This window comes from Monodon monoceros, unplaced genomic scaffold (genome assembly GCF_005190385.1).
Source record: "Monodon monoceros isolate NGI ecotype Baffin Bay Population unplaced genomic scaffold, NGI_Narwhal_1 Super_Scaffold_4, whole genome shotgun sequence".
Lineage (NCBI taxonomy): Eukaryota > Metazoa > Chordata > Mammalia > Artiodactyla > Monodontidae > Monodon > Monodon monoceros.
The window spans coordinates 54,118,501-54,131,976 of NW_021703781.1; the positions used below are offsets into that span (position 1 = coordinate 54,118,501).

The following is a 13,476-nucleotide window of genomic DNA, read 5'->3' on the forward strand; positions in this document are numbered from 1 at the left end:
CACAAGCACCACTGAGGTTTAGTATCTGCAGCAAATCTGGACCCTCTCACATGGAAGTGTGTTCTGTGTTTGTTTCACTTTTTCCTGGCAGGTTAAAAATATGAAGTATAAAGACAACCGTTTAAAGATCATGAATGAGGTTCTCAGTGGGATCAAGGTGAGAAGCTGAGTGTAGGTGACTCTCTGGGCACAATGACGGCAACAGTGGGTTCTTAGGCTTCACAAACTTGCTAGAGGTTGTGGACTTCTGCTTCTGGGCCTGTGATGTGTCCCATGACTTCTGATTCATTAGCCCAGAAGTCTCCTGTTTCTTGTCCTGGTACTCCTCTCAGGACCTCTTTTGATCATGATTTCTATTTAATTATGTTAAATGGCTTGTTTTGTTTTTGTATTTTACTGTAGAGATTGTCAAACGTGTACAAAAGTAAAGAGAATGGTTTAATGATTTATTAAACCCCATGGATTTATCACCCACCTCCAGCAATTATCAGCATGACCTAACTTGTTTCATCTATATCCCCACTCTCCACTTCATGCCCTGCTAGATTATTTAAAATCAAATCTCAGATATTTTGTCATTTCATTTGTAAATACTGGGTATGTATTTCTAAAATAAGGACTTCATTTTTTTTTAACATAACCACGATACCAATAGCATACCTGAAAAAAAAAATGAACAGTCCTTTGATACCATTAAATTTCCCCAATTACCTCATACATGTCTTTTTAATTTAATTTTATTTTACCATTGGTTAGTTTGAATAAGGATCCAAAAACTGTCCACACATGGCATTTAGTTGACAGTGCTTTTGATCTACAGTAGTCATTTGGTCATTTTAGAGAAAACAAGTTGTCTTGTTCCAACGTTTCTTGTAAATTGGTGGTTAGATCTAGAGGCTTGAGTATATTTTGGCTTGTTTGTTTTTTGTGTTTGTTTGTTTGGGGTGGGGTTGAGGGGCAAGGATACTTTCAGAGAGTGCTTGCTTCCTAACTTAGCGATGATGAGTGCTTATGGGGTCCAGGCGTTGTCAGCCTGACTCATCCCTTACTGTGTTTCCTGCTGTTCTTTCACCCAGAGTAGTGACTTGTGGCCCGGGCAGCACATTTCAATCCCCTGGGAAGTTTGTAAACCCACTGAGGCTTGGGGCCTACTTCAAACCATTTTTTTGGACTCTCTGGGGGTGAGGCTCAGGCATATATATATAGATAGATAGATACACGTGTGTGTGTATATATACATTTATTGAAAGCTCCCTAAGTGATTCTAAATGTAGCCAAAGTTGAAAACCACTGTCATAAAGGCTTTAGCAGCCACTGATGACCATTGCCTTCTTCTGTTATTTCATTAGTAGTTGCAAAAGGGTGATGTTTTAATTCCATTATTCCTTTGCCATTGCTTAGCTGGAATTGTGTAATGAAGAATGATCTTTAATCAGCTAGTTGGTTACCCTAAAATAAAGTTTGTACAGGATAGGCAGGATAAATACAGGCTTCTTTCCTCTATTTACTAGTTTTCAAAATAATGCATTTTCATCCTTCAAAGGTGACCAATAAATTCTTTTTTAATATATACGTTGTTTTTGAATTCATGGACTTTAATATTACCCTAAACCTCTTGAAAATGAAGAAGAGGCCCCTTTGAACATCCTGCTATTTCTCCACACAGAGCTCTATATGCCTTCTTGCCAATGTGGCAAAATGAAAACATAGACCTGGTTTCGGGTCTCAGCTCTACCACTCACTAGGATGGTGACTTTGGGCAAGTTACTTAGTCTCTCTCAACCTGTTTCCTTATTGTTAAAATGGATGCAGTAATTCTGTTAGAGTAGGTGACTACCTCTTCCTGGTTTGCCCAGAACTTTCTGGGTTTAGCACTGAAAGCCCCATATCCTGGGCAACCTTTAATCCCAGGCAAAGTGGGACAGTTGGTCACACTTAGGACTAAGTAAGATAATGTATATAAAACGTTGTATACCTAGTAAGTTGTCAACAAATACAAGTTACCTTTCTGTAATCGCACTTTATAATCTGAATTTCTACTTCCCCAATTTTGGGGAGCATATCCTAAAACATGGGTGGATGGTATGCACCTGATGTCTTTTTGGGGCACCAGTGTGAGCTGTGCTCTTTTCTATCCTATTAGATCCTGAAATATTTTGCCTGGGAACCTTCATTCCAAAACCAAGTCCACGACCTTCGTAAGAAAGAGCTCAGGAACCTGCTGACGTTTGGGCAGTTGCAGTCTGTGATGATATTTCTCTTATACTTAACTCCGGTGCTGGTGAGTGACAGGAGTCAGTGGGCTGGGTCAGCTTCCTGGAGAAGAAGGTCTGTTTAGATAGACTGCCCGCACCTGTAGGCCTGACCCTGAAATCCAGGGGTTCATCAAGTCCTCACGCTGCTATTCCTACCTCATGTCCCCAAATCTAGTTTCACCCTTGTGCACAATTTGGTGGTCTTGCCGCCCAGAGCAAGTTTCCAGGGGGTTCAGCATGAATGTGGTATCCAGGCATGGTCTGCATGGGAAGGCTTCTCATCTTCTTGGGGAGGCCGCGTGGGTCTGTAGCGGAAGGAAAACTGATAACAGGAACCAGGAGACTCGAGCTCTGGTCCCAGCAATGCCATTAGTTGACTTTATGACCTCAGGCAAGATATTTCCTCCTCTTCTGGGCTCAGGTTTCTCATCTGTAACATGGGAGGGTTGAGGTAATCCCTAAGACTCCTTCAACTCTGATACAGTACTGTGTTCCTGAGACTTAGAACAAGGCTGCTTGATCCCTTTTAGGAATAAATCACTGATGGCTTTGCTTTTCCAGGTGTCTGTGATCACATTTTCCGTTTACGTCCTGGTGGATAGCAATAATATTCTGGATGCAGAAAAGGCCTTCACCTCCATCACCCTCTTCAATATCCTGCGATTTCCCATGAGCATGCTTCCCATGATAGTGTCCACCATGCTCCAGGTAGGTAGGAACTCTCACTGCTAACTGATTAGCTCTGGTTAAAAGCCTTAGAGTCCAGAATGACTGGTCTGTCATATCTCATTTCTAGCTTCTGCTGGTGAACCTTCAATTAGAGAGATTTTTTTGGTCTCTGGAGACCAACAGTTTGATTTAGTAAAATCACAAGCTCATTGAGCCCCAGTTTTTCTGACTATAAACTGAGGATAATCATCCCAGTCTCATCCATCTCCTTGTGAGGTATTTATGGAGCATTAGGGAAACATGGCACAAAAGGAGAGAAAAGGCTTCTCTTTGGATGAAGCCGCATACATGGTGGTAAAACCAAATGCAACCTGGGAGCCTCAAGGTGTCAGAAAATGGGCCATAGGGAATGTTTGGGTCCTGAAAACTGAGCACAGTCACTGAGATAGACCAGGTACCAGACCTCAGGAGGACGTTCACAGGGCAGGTGGCAGACTGGTGAGGCAGCCAGGATGACAAAGTGTGGCGACCTGCATTCATCCTGGAGATGGCTGGCTTCAGACAGCTCAGGCCATAGGAAGGACTGGGGTTTAGGAAAAGACCTCTCCCAGTACTGGAGGGTGTTAAGGAAGGCCGATAGATTTGGCTGATAAAGAAATAACATGCTCTTTTTAGATTCAGATAGTTTATCGCATAGAGAGCAAAAGCAGGATCAGCAGTGGTGACAGCTCCCTGCATGACAAAGGGGCCCGATGACCATGGCATGTGGACAGTGAGGCACCATACGGGTCATGGACTCAGTTAAAGAAGAACATGCCAGGGGCCCAGTTACCAGAACCAGACAGAAGTTTTGTCTTAGAAGAAGGCAGAAGACAGTTTCTGGAACTAGGTCCAAAGAGAGCAGTAGAATTGACCTCCCCCACACCACAGTGAGTTTTCTGAGGGGCTGAAATAGAGCATCTTAATTTCCCTCTGTTCAGAGCGGGCTGGCCCCCAGGGCTGAGGTGTGGCTGAATCACGCTGGGGAGGGGGGCCCGAGGGTAAGGGGCCAGAGGTTCCAGGTGTGGCAAATAGCAAACCATGGGCAAGAAGCTTGGCAGGTTGACTGTCTGCTTCCACATCCAAGGCTGATGACGAGGTAAAGCTCCTCTACTTGTGCTTGTCACTGAGGCTTTTTATCCTTTATGTCCTTCTCTAGGCCAGTGTTTCCGTAGAACGGCTAGAGAAATATTTGGGAGGGGATGACTTGGACACATCTGCCATTCGACGTGACTGCAATTTTGGCAAGTGAATTTGGAAGTTGCATCCCATATATATTCACAGTGCTGGCACCAGTACTTTGCAGCAAGAAACTGATGGAAAGGGAAAGCTAGGGGACTTACCTTGCACCCGTATTTGCACAGTATCCATACCGTTATTACTTAAATTATGCTTTCATTTAGAACAGATTGCTAAGCCAGATTGCCAAGCTAAGCTGGGGCAGCTATTCTGAGGATAAGCAGGGAATCCTGCAAAGGATCTAGAAGACAGAAGGCAGGATGGAGCCAAGCATGTGGAATTGGGAAGATAGGCTGGAGTGAAAGAACACACAAGTTCTAAAGGTTTAAGGACTGGGGGGCATCCATAGCCAGAAGGAGCAGTGGGTCTGGAATCCAGGGCAGGGAATGGCTGAGTTTATATTCAGAAGTGGAATTTATACAAGAGACTAGGCAACAGAGGGCCTGGGAATGTACCCAGACTGTCTGTAGATCAAGAATCTGGGCTACCAACAGGCTTGGGACTTCTAAGTAAAAAAAGGACATCGTACGCAGGCAACTCTTGGTGTCATCCCAGGACCTTTCATTTGCCTCTTGTCAGCTCAGGAGTCAGCACCTGACAGAGGCAATCTTGGGCTCTGCTGGAGGAAGCAGTGAGGGACACCTGAAGGCTAAGAAAGGGCAGACAGACATGTGGGGACCTACATCTGACTTAAAGAGGGGACTTTATCTCAACAGATAAAGCTGTGCAGTTTTCTGAGGCATCCTTTACCTGGGACCACAATTCGGAAGTCACAATCCAAGAGTGAGTTGCCTCCTTTTCCTCTTGCTGTTTTTTAGGATTCTCCTTGCCAGTCTTGTTATTGAAAAATTCCATGTAATATAATACATGGGGAAACGAGCTATGTGCATGTGTTCAGTTAGAGACTAGTGCAGGCTAAACTCTTGGAGGGATGAACTGACAGCAAAGATCCTGAGCCCCTGTCCCTGTAACTACATCTGCTACCCTGCTTTCCTACTGTGGGACAGTGCAAGTCCAGCTGAGAGCCTATGAAGACATTTATTCTCCAGACTGGATGGAGGTAGTGCAGGGTTGGCAGGTAGCCTAGGTCTCTGGGTATGGTAGTGGGATACACACAAGAACCTGAACTCAATTTAAGTTCATTTATTCACTTAAGAATAGTAATCAAGAAAAATCTGCCTTCTTTGCCCAGAGTGGTTGTTGGGAGCTGCCTCTATAATCAACTTCAGATCTGGAATTTTTCATCTACATAACCCATTCTCACATTCCCCTGCCTTAAGCCAACCCTTTCTTGCCACATTGCTGCATGTAATGTGTTCCTTAAGCACTGTAGGTACTGGTACGCCCAACTCAGCCACTGAGCACAGCACCACAGAGCACACCGGGAGCCCAAGCAGGCCAGATATTTTCTTCACAACTGAGTATACCTGATCATCTCCCTGCTACACCCAGAACTTTCCACATTTCTCTCCTATTCCCAGATCCTTTAACATGGACTCTGGAGCTTGCCCCAGCATGTGTCAGGCAAGAAGCCCCACCTCTGAACCCTTCCAACCTGAAAGCCTCACTTTGCAGAGAGCAGAGTGGACATAGCTCCCACTTTGCTAGTATGATAAGTCTGGAAGGAGTCCAGCTCAAGGGGCAGGTTCAGAAAGCCTGTGAACAAGTTCCCCATGTTCCTAATGTTCTAGGGACTCAAATAATAGGGCCAGAACAGAGAGTTTCCAGGAGCCTGGCCCAGTGTGGGCCCCTCCCCAGTCAGACTCAGCCAGATCTCCAGGCGGAGGGGAGCAGGGAATCTGTGCTTTCAGCAAGTGTTTTATTGAATGGTTATTCTCATTGAATGGCCAACTTCGGGATACATTAATCTGGTCCAACCCCATTAGTTTAGAAATGAGAGTCCAGGAGAAGTGGCCCTCCAAGATCACACAGCTCGGCAGTGGCAGAGTTGGGACTTGAACCAATAGGGTCTTGTTCAGTGGTACCACGTTGGTTCTAAAATAATTTTTCCAGTGGAAACTCACATTTGGCACAAACAACTTATACATGAGGACTTACTCTCAAAACTCTTAGAGCAGAAAAAAAATCATTAGAAAAATACTTTGGAGTATTGTATATGCAAGACAAATTTTCCAATCTTGAGGGAAAATCTAATAATCAGACTTCCTATGGAGCGTCTGAGAAGTGGCTTGAACTTCTCCTGAATAACACCCCTCCACACACCCTTCTCTTTCAAGTGCACTTCTCTCTTTCAGCGTGAACCTAGACATTATGCCAGGCCAACTGGTGGCTGTGGTGGGCACTGTGGGCTCTGGGAAATCCTCCTTGATGTCAGCCATGCTGGGAGAAATGGAAAATGTCCACGGGCACATCACAGTCAAGGTGAGAAGGAATGCCAAGGAGAAGACTTCTGGCACTCAAATGTGGTCTCTTGGCGCTGCCTTCTCATTGGGAGAATGAACTAGAATCTGATAACTACTCCTGTCATGTTGCTGTAGGTGAGGTCGTGGAGAAATGGTAGATTCTTTGCCCCACCCCACATATATAATCATACTCTGGGGTAGATTCTAAAAACCTGCATTTTTAATGAGCTCCCCAGGTGATTCTCATATGCATACCAAAGTTTGAAAACTTGAACAGAGATGTCTTCTATCAAAGTATAGGTAATTCTACCATATCTGTGTTTCTGAAAACCTCACGTTCTGCGAAACTGTACAATAAAAATAATAGGACCTGGGGGAAAGAGTTGCAACAGATCATTAAAAACATATGTAACTTTGTAAACAGGGTAGCAACAAAAACAACAACAGCGATAACAATTAAAACAGTAGCACTGGGCTTCCCTGGTGGCGCAGTGGTTGAGAGTCCGCCTGCCGATGCAGGGGACGCGGGTTCGTGCCCCGGTCCGGGAAGATCCCACATGCCGCGGAGCGGCTGGGTCCGTGAGCGATGGCCGCTGAGCCTGCGCGTCCGGAGCCTGTGCTCCGCAACGGGAGAGGCCACAGCAGTGAGAGGCCCACGTACCGCAAAAAAAAAAAAAAAAAAAGTAGCACTGTAAAATCTCCACTGACAATTACACCCAGCTTCACAATTAGTTCTGGGCCTCTCACCTCTTCCTTTGAGAGCTGGGTATTTTTTTTTTTTTTTTCGGTACGCGGGCGTCTCACTGTCGTGGCCTCTCCCGTTGCGGAGCACAGGCTCCGGACGCGCAGGCTCAGTGGCCATGGCTCACGGACCCAGCCGCTCCGCGGCATGTGGGATCTTCCCAGACCTGGGCACGAACCCGCGTCCCCTGCATCGGCAGGCGGACTCTCAACCACTGCGCCACCAGGGAAGCCCGAGAGCTGGGTGTTTGAGGGCACTTGCTTCCAGTACAAAAACATGACATAGAGTATAGATGTCGTCAATTATAATTTTTTTAAATAGAGAGGAAATGTTTTCATGGCATCTCCATCAGTACTCTCAGCTTCCCCAGAGAGCTAAATTTAGGGGAAATTACAGGTATTTGGAATCATTTAACCAGCCACTACTCGCACCAAAAAGAGGCACGTCTATAGATTTTTAGCTTTTCTTAAGATCTTCATATATTGCTAAGCCTTTCTTCTTAATTATAAGAAAGCTTGCCCCTAATTGCTTTACACTGACATGCTTGGAAAAATTTTAAGAACCAACACTTCTTCCACATTATACTGACATTATTCCCTGATTTACTGATTACTAATGAGATAATTTGCATTAAATAAACATGCAGTATAGCAGAACAGACTCTACAGATTTAACTCTGCCTCCTAACTCCTTTCGAGAAGCTTTTTCTTGCTAACTCATAACTGGGTTTGTCCTCAAACACAGGTGTTTATCAGGCTCCATCTCTCATTTGACACGATCTGTTTTGTGCATCAGCCTGGCACCCAAATTTCAATCTCTTAGTTCTTGCTTCCTAAGATGTTGTCTACACCATTCGCCCATCAGTGTTGGCCCTCTGTTGGTCCTAGTAAACTCTTTGGGGTCTGACTAAAAGCCTGCTCTAGAAGCAGCACGTGCAGTCATCCTCCATTTTTTGGATCATGGCTAGAGAGTGATAGTCCAAACAAGGAGACTTCAAACGATGCACAGGATATTGAATCTTTCTCCCTGGATGGTGCAATAAATACATGCACCTTTATAAATATCGATTGCTCAGTCAGCCTGACATTTTTTAAAAATCTACATTCCATTTGTTCCTCCCAACTCCTGCCACCCCCTCCTTCAACACTGCATTTCCAGAGGAACAAAACTGTCATATGGTCTGACCCTTCCCATCCTAGGGCACTGTAGCCTATGTCCCGCAGCAGTCCTGGATCCAGAATGGCACCATAAAGGACAACATCCTTTTTGGGTCAGAGTTGGATGAAAAGAAATACCAGCAAGTTCTGGAGGCCTGTGCCCTCTTCCCCGACTTGGAAGTGCTGCCTGGGGGAGACCTGGCTGAGATTGGAGAGAAGGTACTTGGGACACCAAGGGGCCTTGAAGGGTGAAGAAATAGTGAAGGAAAAGAGTAAGGGTGGTGAAGAAGTACATGACAGTAAAATAGTTGATCAATTTTGATGGTCAAGCCTGGAACAAACACCAGAAAGCATGAGTTTGCACAATATTTTGTGCAAATAACTCAGAAATTTAAAATTTTGTACCTAGAAGCAAATATAGGAACTGTGTAATCTAAAGGAGAGATGACGAGGCTAGGACCTGAGAGGTTAACTAAGAAGCAGCTGACCCAAATTTGACCTCACAGGTGGAGGGCCAGAGGCAGACCAGAGCCTAGTTGTCCTGACTCTACTTCTGTATACCAGTGAGGACCAGAGTACGGTTCTAAAAATCTGCTTTGAACACACAGAAATTTAGAGTATATTATTTTCTCATGTTGTCAAATGCCTTTCTTAAAAATTAATTTTTAATGACTGTTTTGAATTATATGAATATAGTATAATTTGTTTAGAAATCCCTGATTACTACATATTTGGGATGTTTTTATACTCTTTCCCCATTACTAAACATGAATATAGCAGTTTTTTGGGGAAAGATCTTGAGATGTTAGAAGACTAGTGAAGATATAGCTCTAGAATGATTTTGTTCATTAATTCAGCATATTTTTATTGAGTACCTACTATGTGCCACACACTATTTTAAGTGCTGGAGTTACATCCACAAACAGAGGAAATCTACCCTGATATAGCTCTACATTCTCATGGGGAAGAAGCAACAACAACAACAAAATAAGTAAATTATATGATATAAAATGGTAAGTTGGCCATGCTTTTAATTATTGGGCCTAAAGTTATTTATTTGAATCAAAGATATTTATTTGTATTTCAGTTACTGAACTGAACTTGGGTCTGGCTGCCCACCACACAGCACAGCCAATCTACTGACGTTGCGTTGTGGTGAATGAAAGTACAGTGTTTATTGCAGGGCCCAGCAAGGAGAATGGTCAGTTCATGCTCAAAAGACCCAAACTCCTCAATAGCTTTCAGGGAATGGTTTTTTTATTATTATTACTTTAAAATATTTTTTAATTATTATTATTTTTAAATATTTTTAAATATTTTAAATATTTATGTATTTATTGGCTGTGTTGGGTGTTAGTTGTGGCATGTGTGATCTTTCGTTGTGGCGCGTGGGCTCTTCACTTCGTTGTGGTGCGTGTGCAGGCTTCTCTCTAGTTGCGGCATATGGGATCCAGAGCATATGAGCTCTGTAATTGTGGCACATGGGCTCTTTAGCTGTGGCACGTGGGCATAATTTTCCCGCAGCATGTGGGATCTTAGTTCCCCAACCAAGGATCGAACTGGTGTCCCCTGCATTGCAGTAGAGGCTTTTTTTTCTTTTAACATCTTTATTGCAGTATAATTGCTTTACAATGGTGTGTTACTTTCTGCTTTATAACAAAGAGAATCAGCTATACATACACATATATCCCCATATCTCCTGCCTCATGCATCTCCCTCCCACCCTCCCTATCCCAGCCTTCTAGGTGGTCACAAAGCACTGAGCTGATGTGGCTGTTTCCCACTGCCTATCTATTTCACATTTGGTAGTGTATATATGTCCATACCACTCTCTAACTTCGTCCCAGCTTACTTTTGCCCTCCCCGTGTCCTCAAGTTCATTCTCTATGTCTGCATCTTTATTCCTATCCTGCCCCTATGTTCTTCAGAACCACTTGTTTTAGATTCCATATATATGTGTTACCGTACGGTATTTGTTTTTCTCTTTCTGACTTATTTCACTCTGTATGACAGACTCTAGGTCCATCCACCTCACTACAAATAACTCAATTTCGTTATTTTATGGCTGAGTAATATTCCATTGTATATATGTGCCACATCTTTATCGATTCATCTGTTGATGGACACTTAGGTTGCTTCCACGTTGTGGATATTGTAAATAGAGCTGCAATGAATATTGTGGTACATGACTCTTTTTGAATTATGGTTTTCTCAGGGTATATGCCCAGTAGTGGGATTGCCGGGTCATATGGTAGTTCTATTTTTATTTATTTATTTTTTAACATCTTTATTGGGGTATAATTGCTTTACAATGTTGTGTTAGTTTTTGCTTTATAACAAAGTGAATCAGTTATACATATACATATGTTCCCATATCTCTTCCCTCTTGCATCTCCCTCCCTCCCACCCTCCCTATCCCCCCCCTCCAGGCTGTCACAAAGCACTGAGCCGATAACCCTGTGCCATGTGGCTGCTTCCCACTAGCTATCTACGTTTGTTAGTGTATATATGTCCATGCCTCTCTCTCGCCCTGTCACAGCTCACCCTTCCCCTTCCCCTTCCCCATATCCTCAAGTCCGTTCTCCAGTAGGTCTGGGTCTTTATTCCTGTCTTACCCCTAGGTTCTTCATGACTTTTTTTCCCTTAAATTCCATATATATGTGTTAGCATATGGTATTTGTCTTTCTCTTTCTGACTTACTTCACTCTGTATGACAGACTCTAGGTCTTTCCACCTCATTACAAATAGCTCAATTTCGTTTCTTTTTATGGCTGAGTAATATTCCATTGTATATATGTGCTACATCTTCTTTATCCATTCATCTGATGATGGGCACTTAGGTTGTTTCTATCTCCAGGCTATTGTAAATAGAGCTGCAAAGAACATTTTGATACATGACTCTTTTTGAATTTTGGTTTTCTCAGGGTATATGCCCAGTAGTGGGATTGCTGGGTCATATGGTAGTTCTATTTGTAGTTTTTTAAGGAACCTCCATACTGTTCTCCATAGTGGCTGAACCAATTCACATGCCCACCAGCAGTGCAAGAGTGTTCCCTTTTCTCCACACCCTCTCCAGCATTTATTGTTTCTAAATTTTTTGATGATGGCCATTCTGACTGGTGTGAGGTGATACCTCATTGTGATTTTGATTTGTATTTCTCTAATGATTAGAGATGTTGAGCATTCTTTCATGTGTTTGTTGGCAATCTGTATATCTTCTTTGTAGAAATGTCTATCTAGGTCTTCTGCCCATTTTTGGTTTGGGTTGTTTTTTTGTTATTGAGCTGCATGAGCTGCTTGTAAATTTTGGAGATTAATCCTTTGTCAGTTGCTTCATTTGCAAATATTTTCTCCCATTCTGAGGGTTGTCTTTTCGTCTTGTTTATGGTTTCCTTTGCTGTGCAAAAGCTTTTAAGTTTCATTAGGTCCCATTTGTTTATTTTTGTTTTTATTTCCCTTTCTCTAGGAGGTGGGTCAAAAAGGATCTTGCTGTGATTTATGTCATAGAGTGTTCTGCCAATGTTTTCCTCTAAGAGTTTTATAGTGTCTGGCCTTACATTTAGGTCGTTAATCCATTTTGAGCTTATTTTTATATATGGTGTTAGGGAGTGTTCTAATCTCATACTTTTACATGTAGCTGTCCAGTTTTCCCAGCACCACTTATTGAAGAGTCTGTCCTTTCTCCACTGTACATTCCTTCCTCCTTTATCAAAGATAAGGTGACCATATGTACATGGGTTTATATCTGGGCCTTCTATCCTCTTCCATTGATGTATCTTTCTGTTTTTGTGCCAGTACCATACTGTCTTGATTACTGTAGCTTTGTAGTATAGTCTGAAGTCAGGGAGCCTGATTTTTCTGGCTCCGTTTTTCGTTCTCAAGATTGCTTTGGCTATTCGGGGTCTTTTGTGTTTCCATACAAATTGTGAAATTTTTTGCTCTAGTTCTGTGAAAAATGGCAGTGGTAGTTTGATAGAGATTGCGTTGAATCTGTAGATTGCTTTGGGTAGTAGAGTCATTTTCCCAATGTTGATTCTTCCAATCTAAGAACATGGTATATCTCTCCATCTATTTGTATCATCTTTAATTTCTTTCATCAGTGCCTTATAATTTTCTGCATACAGGTCTTTTGTCTCCTTAGGTAGATTTATTCCTAGATATTTTATTCTTTTTATTGCAATGGTAAATGGGAGTGTTTTCTTAATTTCACTTTCAGATTTTTCATCATTAGTGTATAGGAATGCCTGAGATTTCTGTGCATTAATTTTGTATCCTGCTACTTTACCAAATTCAGTGATTAGCTCTAATAGTTTTCTGGTAGCATCTTTAGGATTCTCTATGTATAGTATCATGTTATCTGCAAGCAGTGACAGCTTTACTTCTTCTTTTCCGATTTGGATTCCTTTTATTTCTTTTTCTTCTCTGATTGCTGTGGCTAAAAGTTCCAAATCTATGCTGAATATTAGTGGTGAGAGTGGACAACCTTGTCTTGTTCCTGATCTTAGTGGAAATGCTTTCAGTGTTTCACCATTGAGGACGATGTTGGCTGTGGGTTTGTCATATATGGCCTTTATTATGTTGACGAAAGTTCCCTCTATGCCTACTTTCTGAAGGGTTTTTATCATAAATGGGTGTTGAATTTTGTCAGCTTTCTCTGCATCTATTGAGATGATCATATGGTTTTTCTCCTTCAATTTTTTAATATGGAGTATCACGTTGGTTGATTTGCGTATATTGAAGAATCCTTGCATTCCTGGAATAAACCCCACTTGATCATGGTGTATGATCCTTTTAATGTGCTGTTGGATTCTGTTTGCTAGTATTTTGTTGAGGATTTTCGCATCTATGTTCATCAGTGATATCGGCCTGTAGTTTTCTTTCTTTGTGACATCTTTGTCTGGTTTTGGTATCAGGGTGATGGTGACCTTGTAGAATGAGTTTGGGAGTGTTCCTCCCTCTGCTATATTTTGGAAGAGTTTGAGAAGGATAGGTGTTAGCTCTTCTCTAAATGT

The 13,476-nt window shown here is 42.6% G+C and overlaps 1 protein-coding gene across 7 annotated transcripts in view; it reads left to right on the forward strand.

The window, feature by feature from the left end:
- ABCC2 (ATP binding cassette subfamily C member 2) overlaps positions 1-13,476 on the forward strand; it is a 100,162-nt gene that overhangs the window by 21,734 nt on the left and 64,952 nt on the right. For all 7 annotated transcript variants that reach the window (XR_003797084.1, XR_003797085.1, XM_029245761.1 and 4 more), the window contains 7 exons: positions 92-157; positions 2,144-2,281; positions 2,817-2,963; positions 4,123-4,207; positions 4,919-4,985; positions 6,458-6,584; positions 8,507-8,683. Coding sequence is in view for 5 of the 7 variants with exons in the window: in XM_029245761.1 (XP_029101594.1) it covers positions 92-157; positions 2,144-2,281; positions 2,817-2,963; positions 4,123-4,207; positions 4,919-4,985; positions 6,458-6,584; positions 8,507-8,683 (807 nt within the window). In the remaining 2 variants the exon portion in view is untranslated. The remainder of the gene's footprint in view (positions 1-91; positions 158-2,143; positions 2,282-2,816; positions 2,964-4,122; positions 4,208-4,918; positions 4,986-6,457; positions 6,585-8,506; positions 8,684-13,476) is intronic.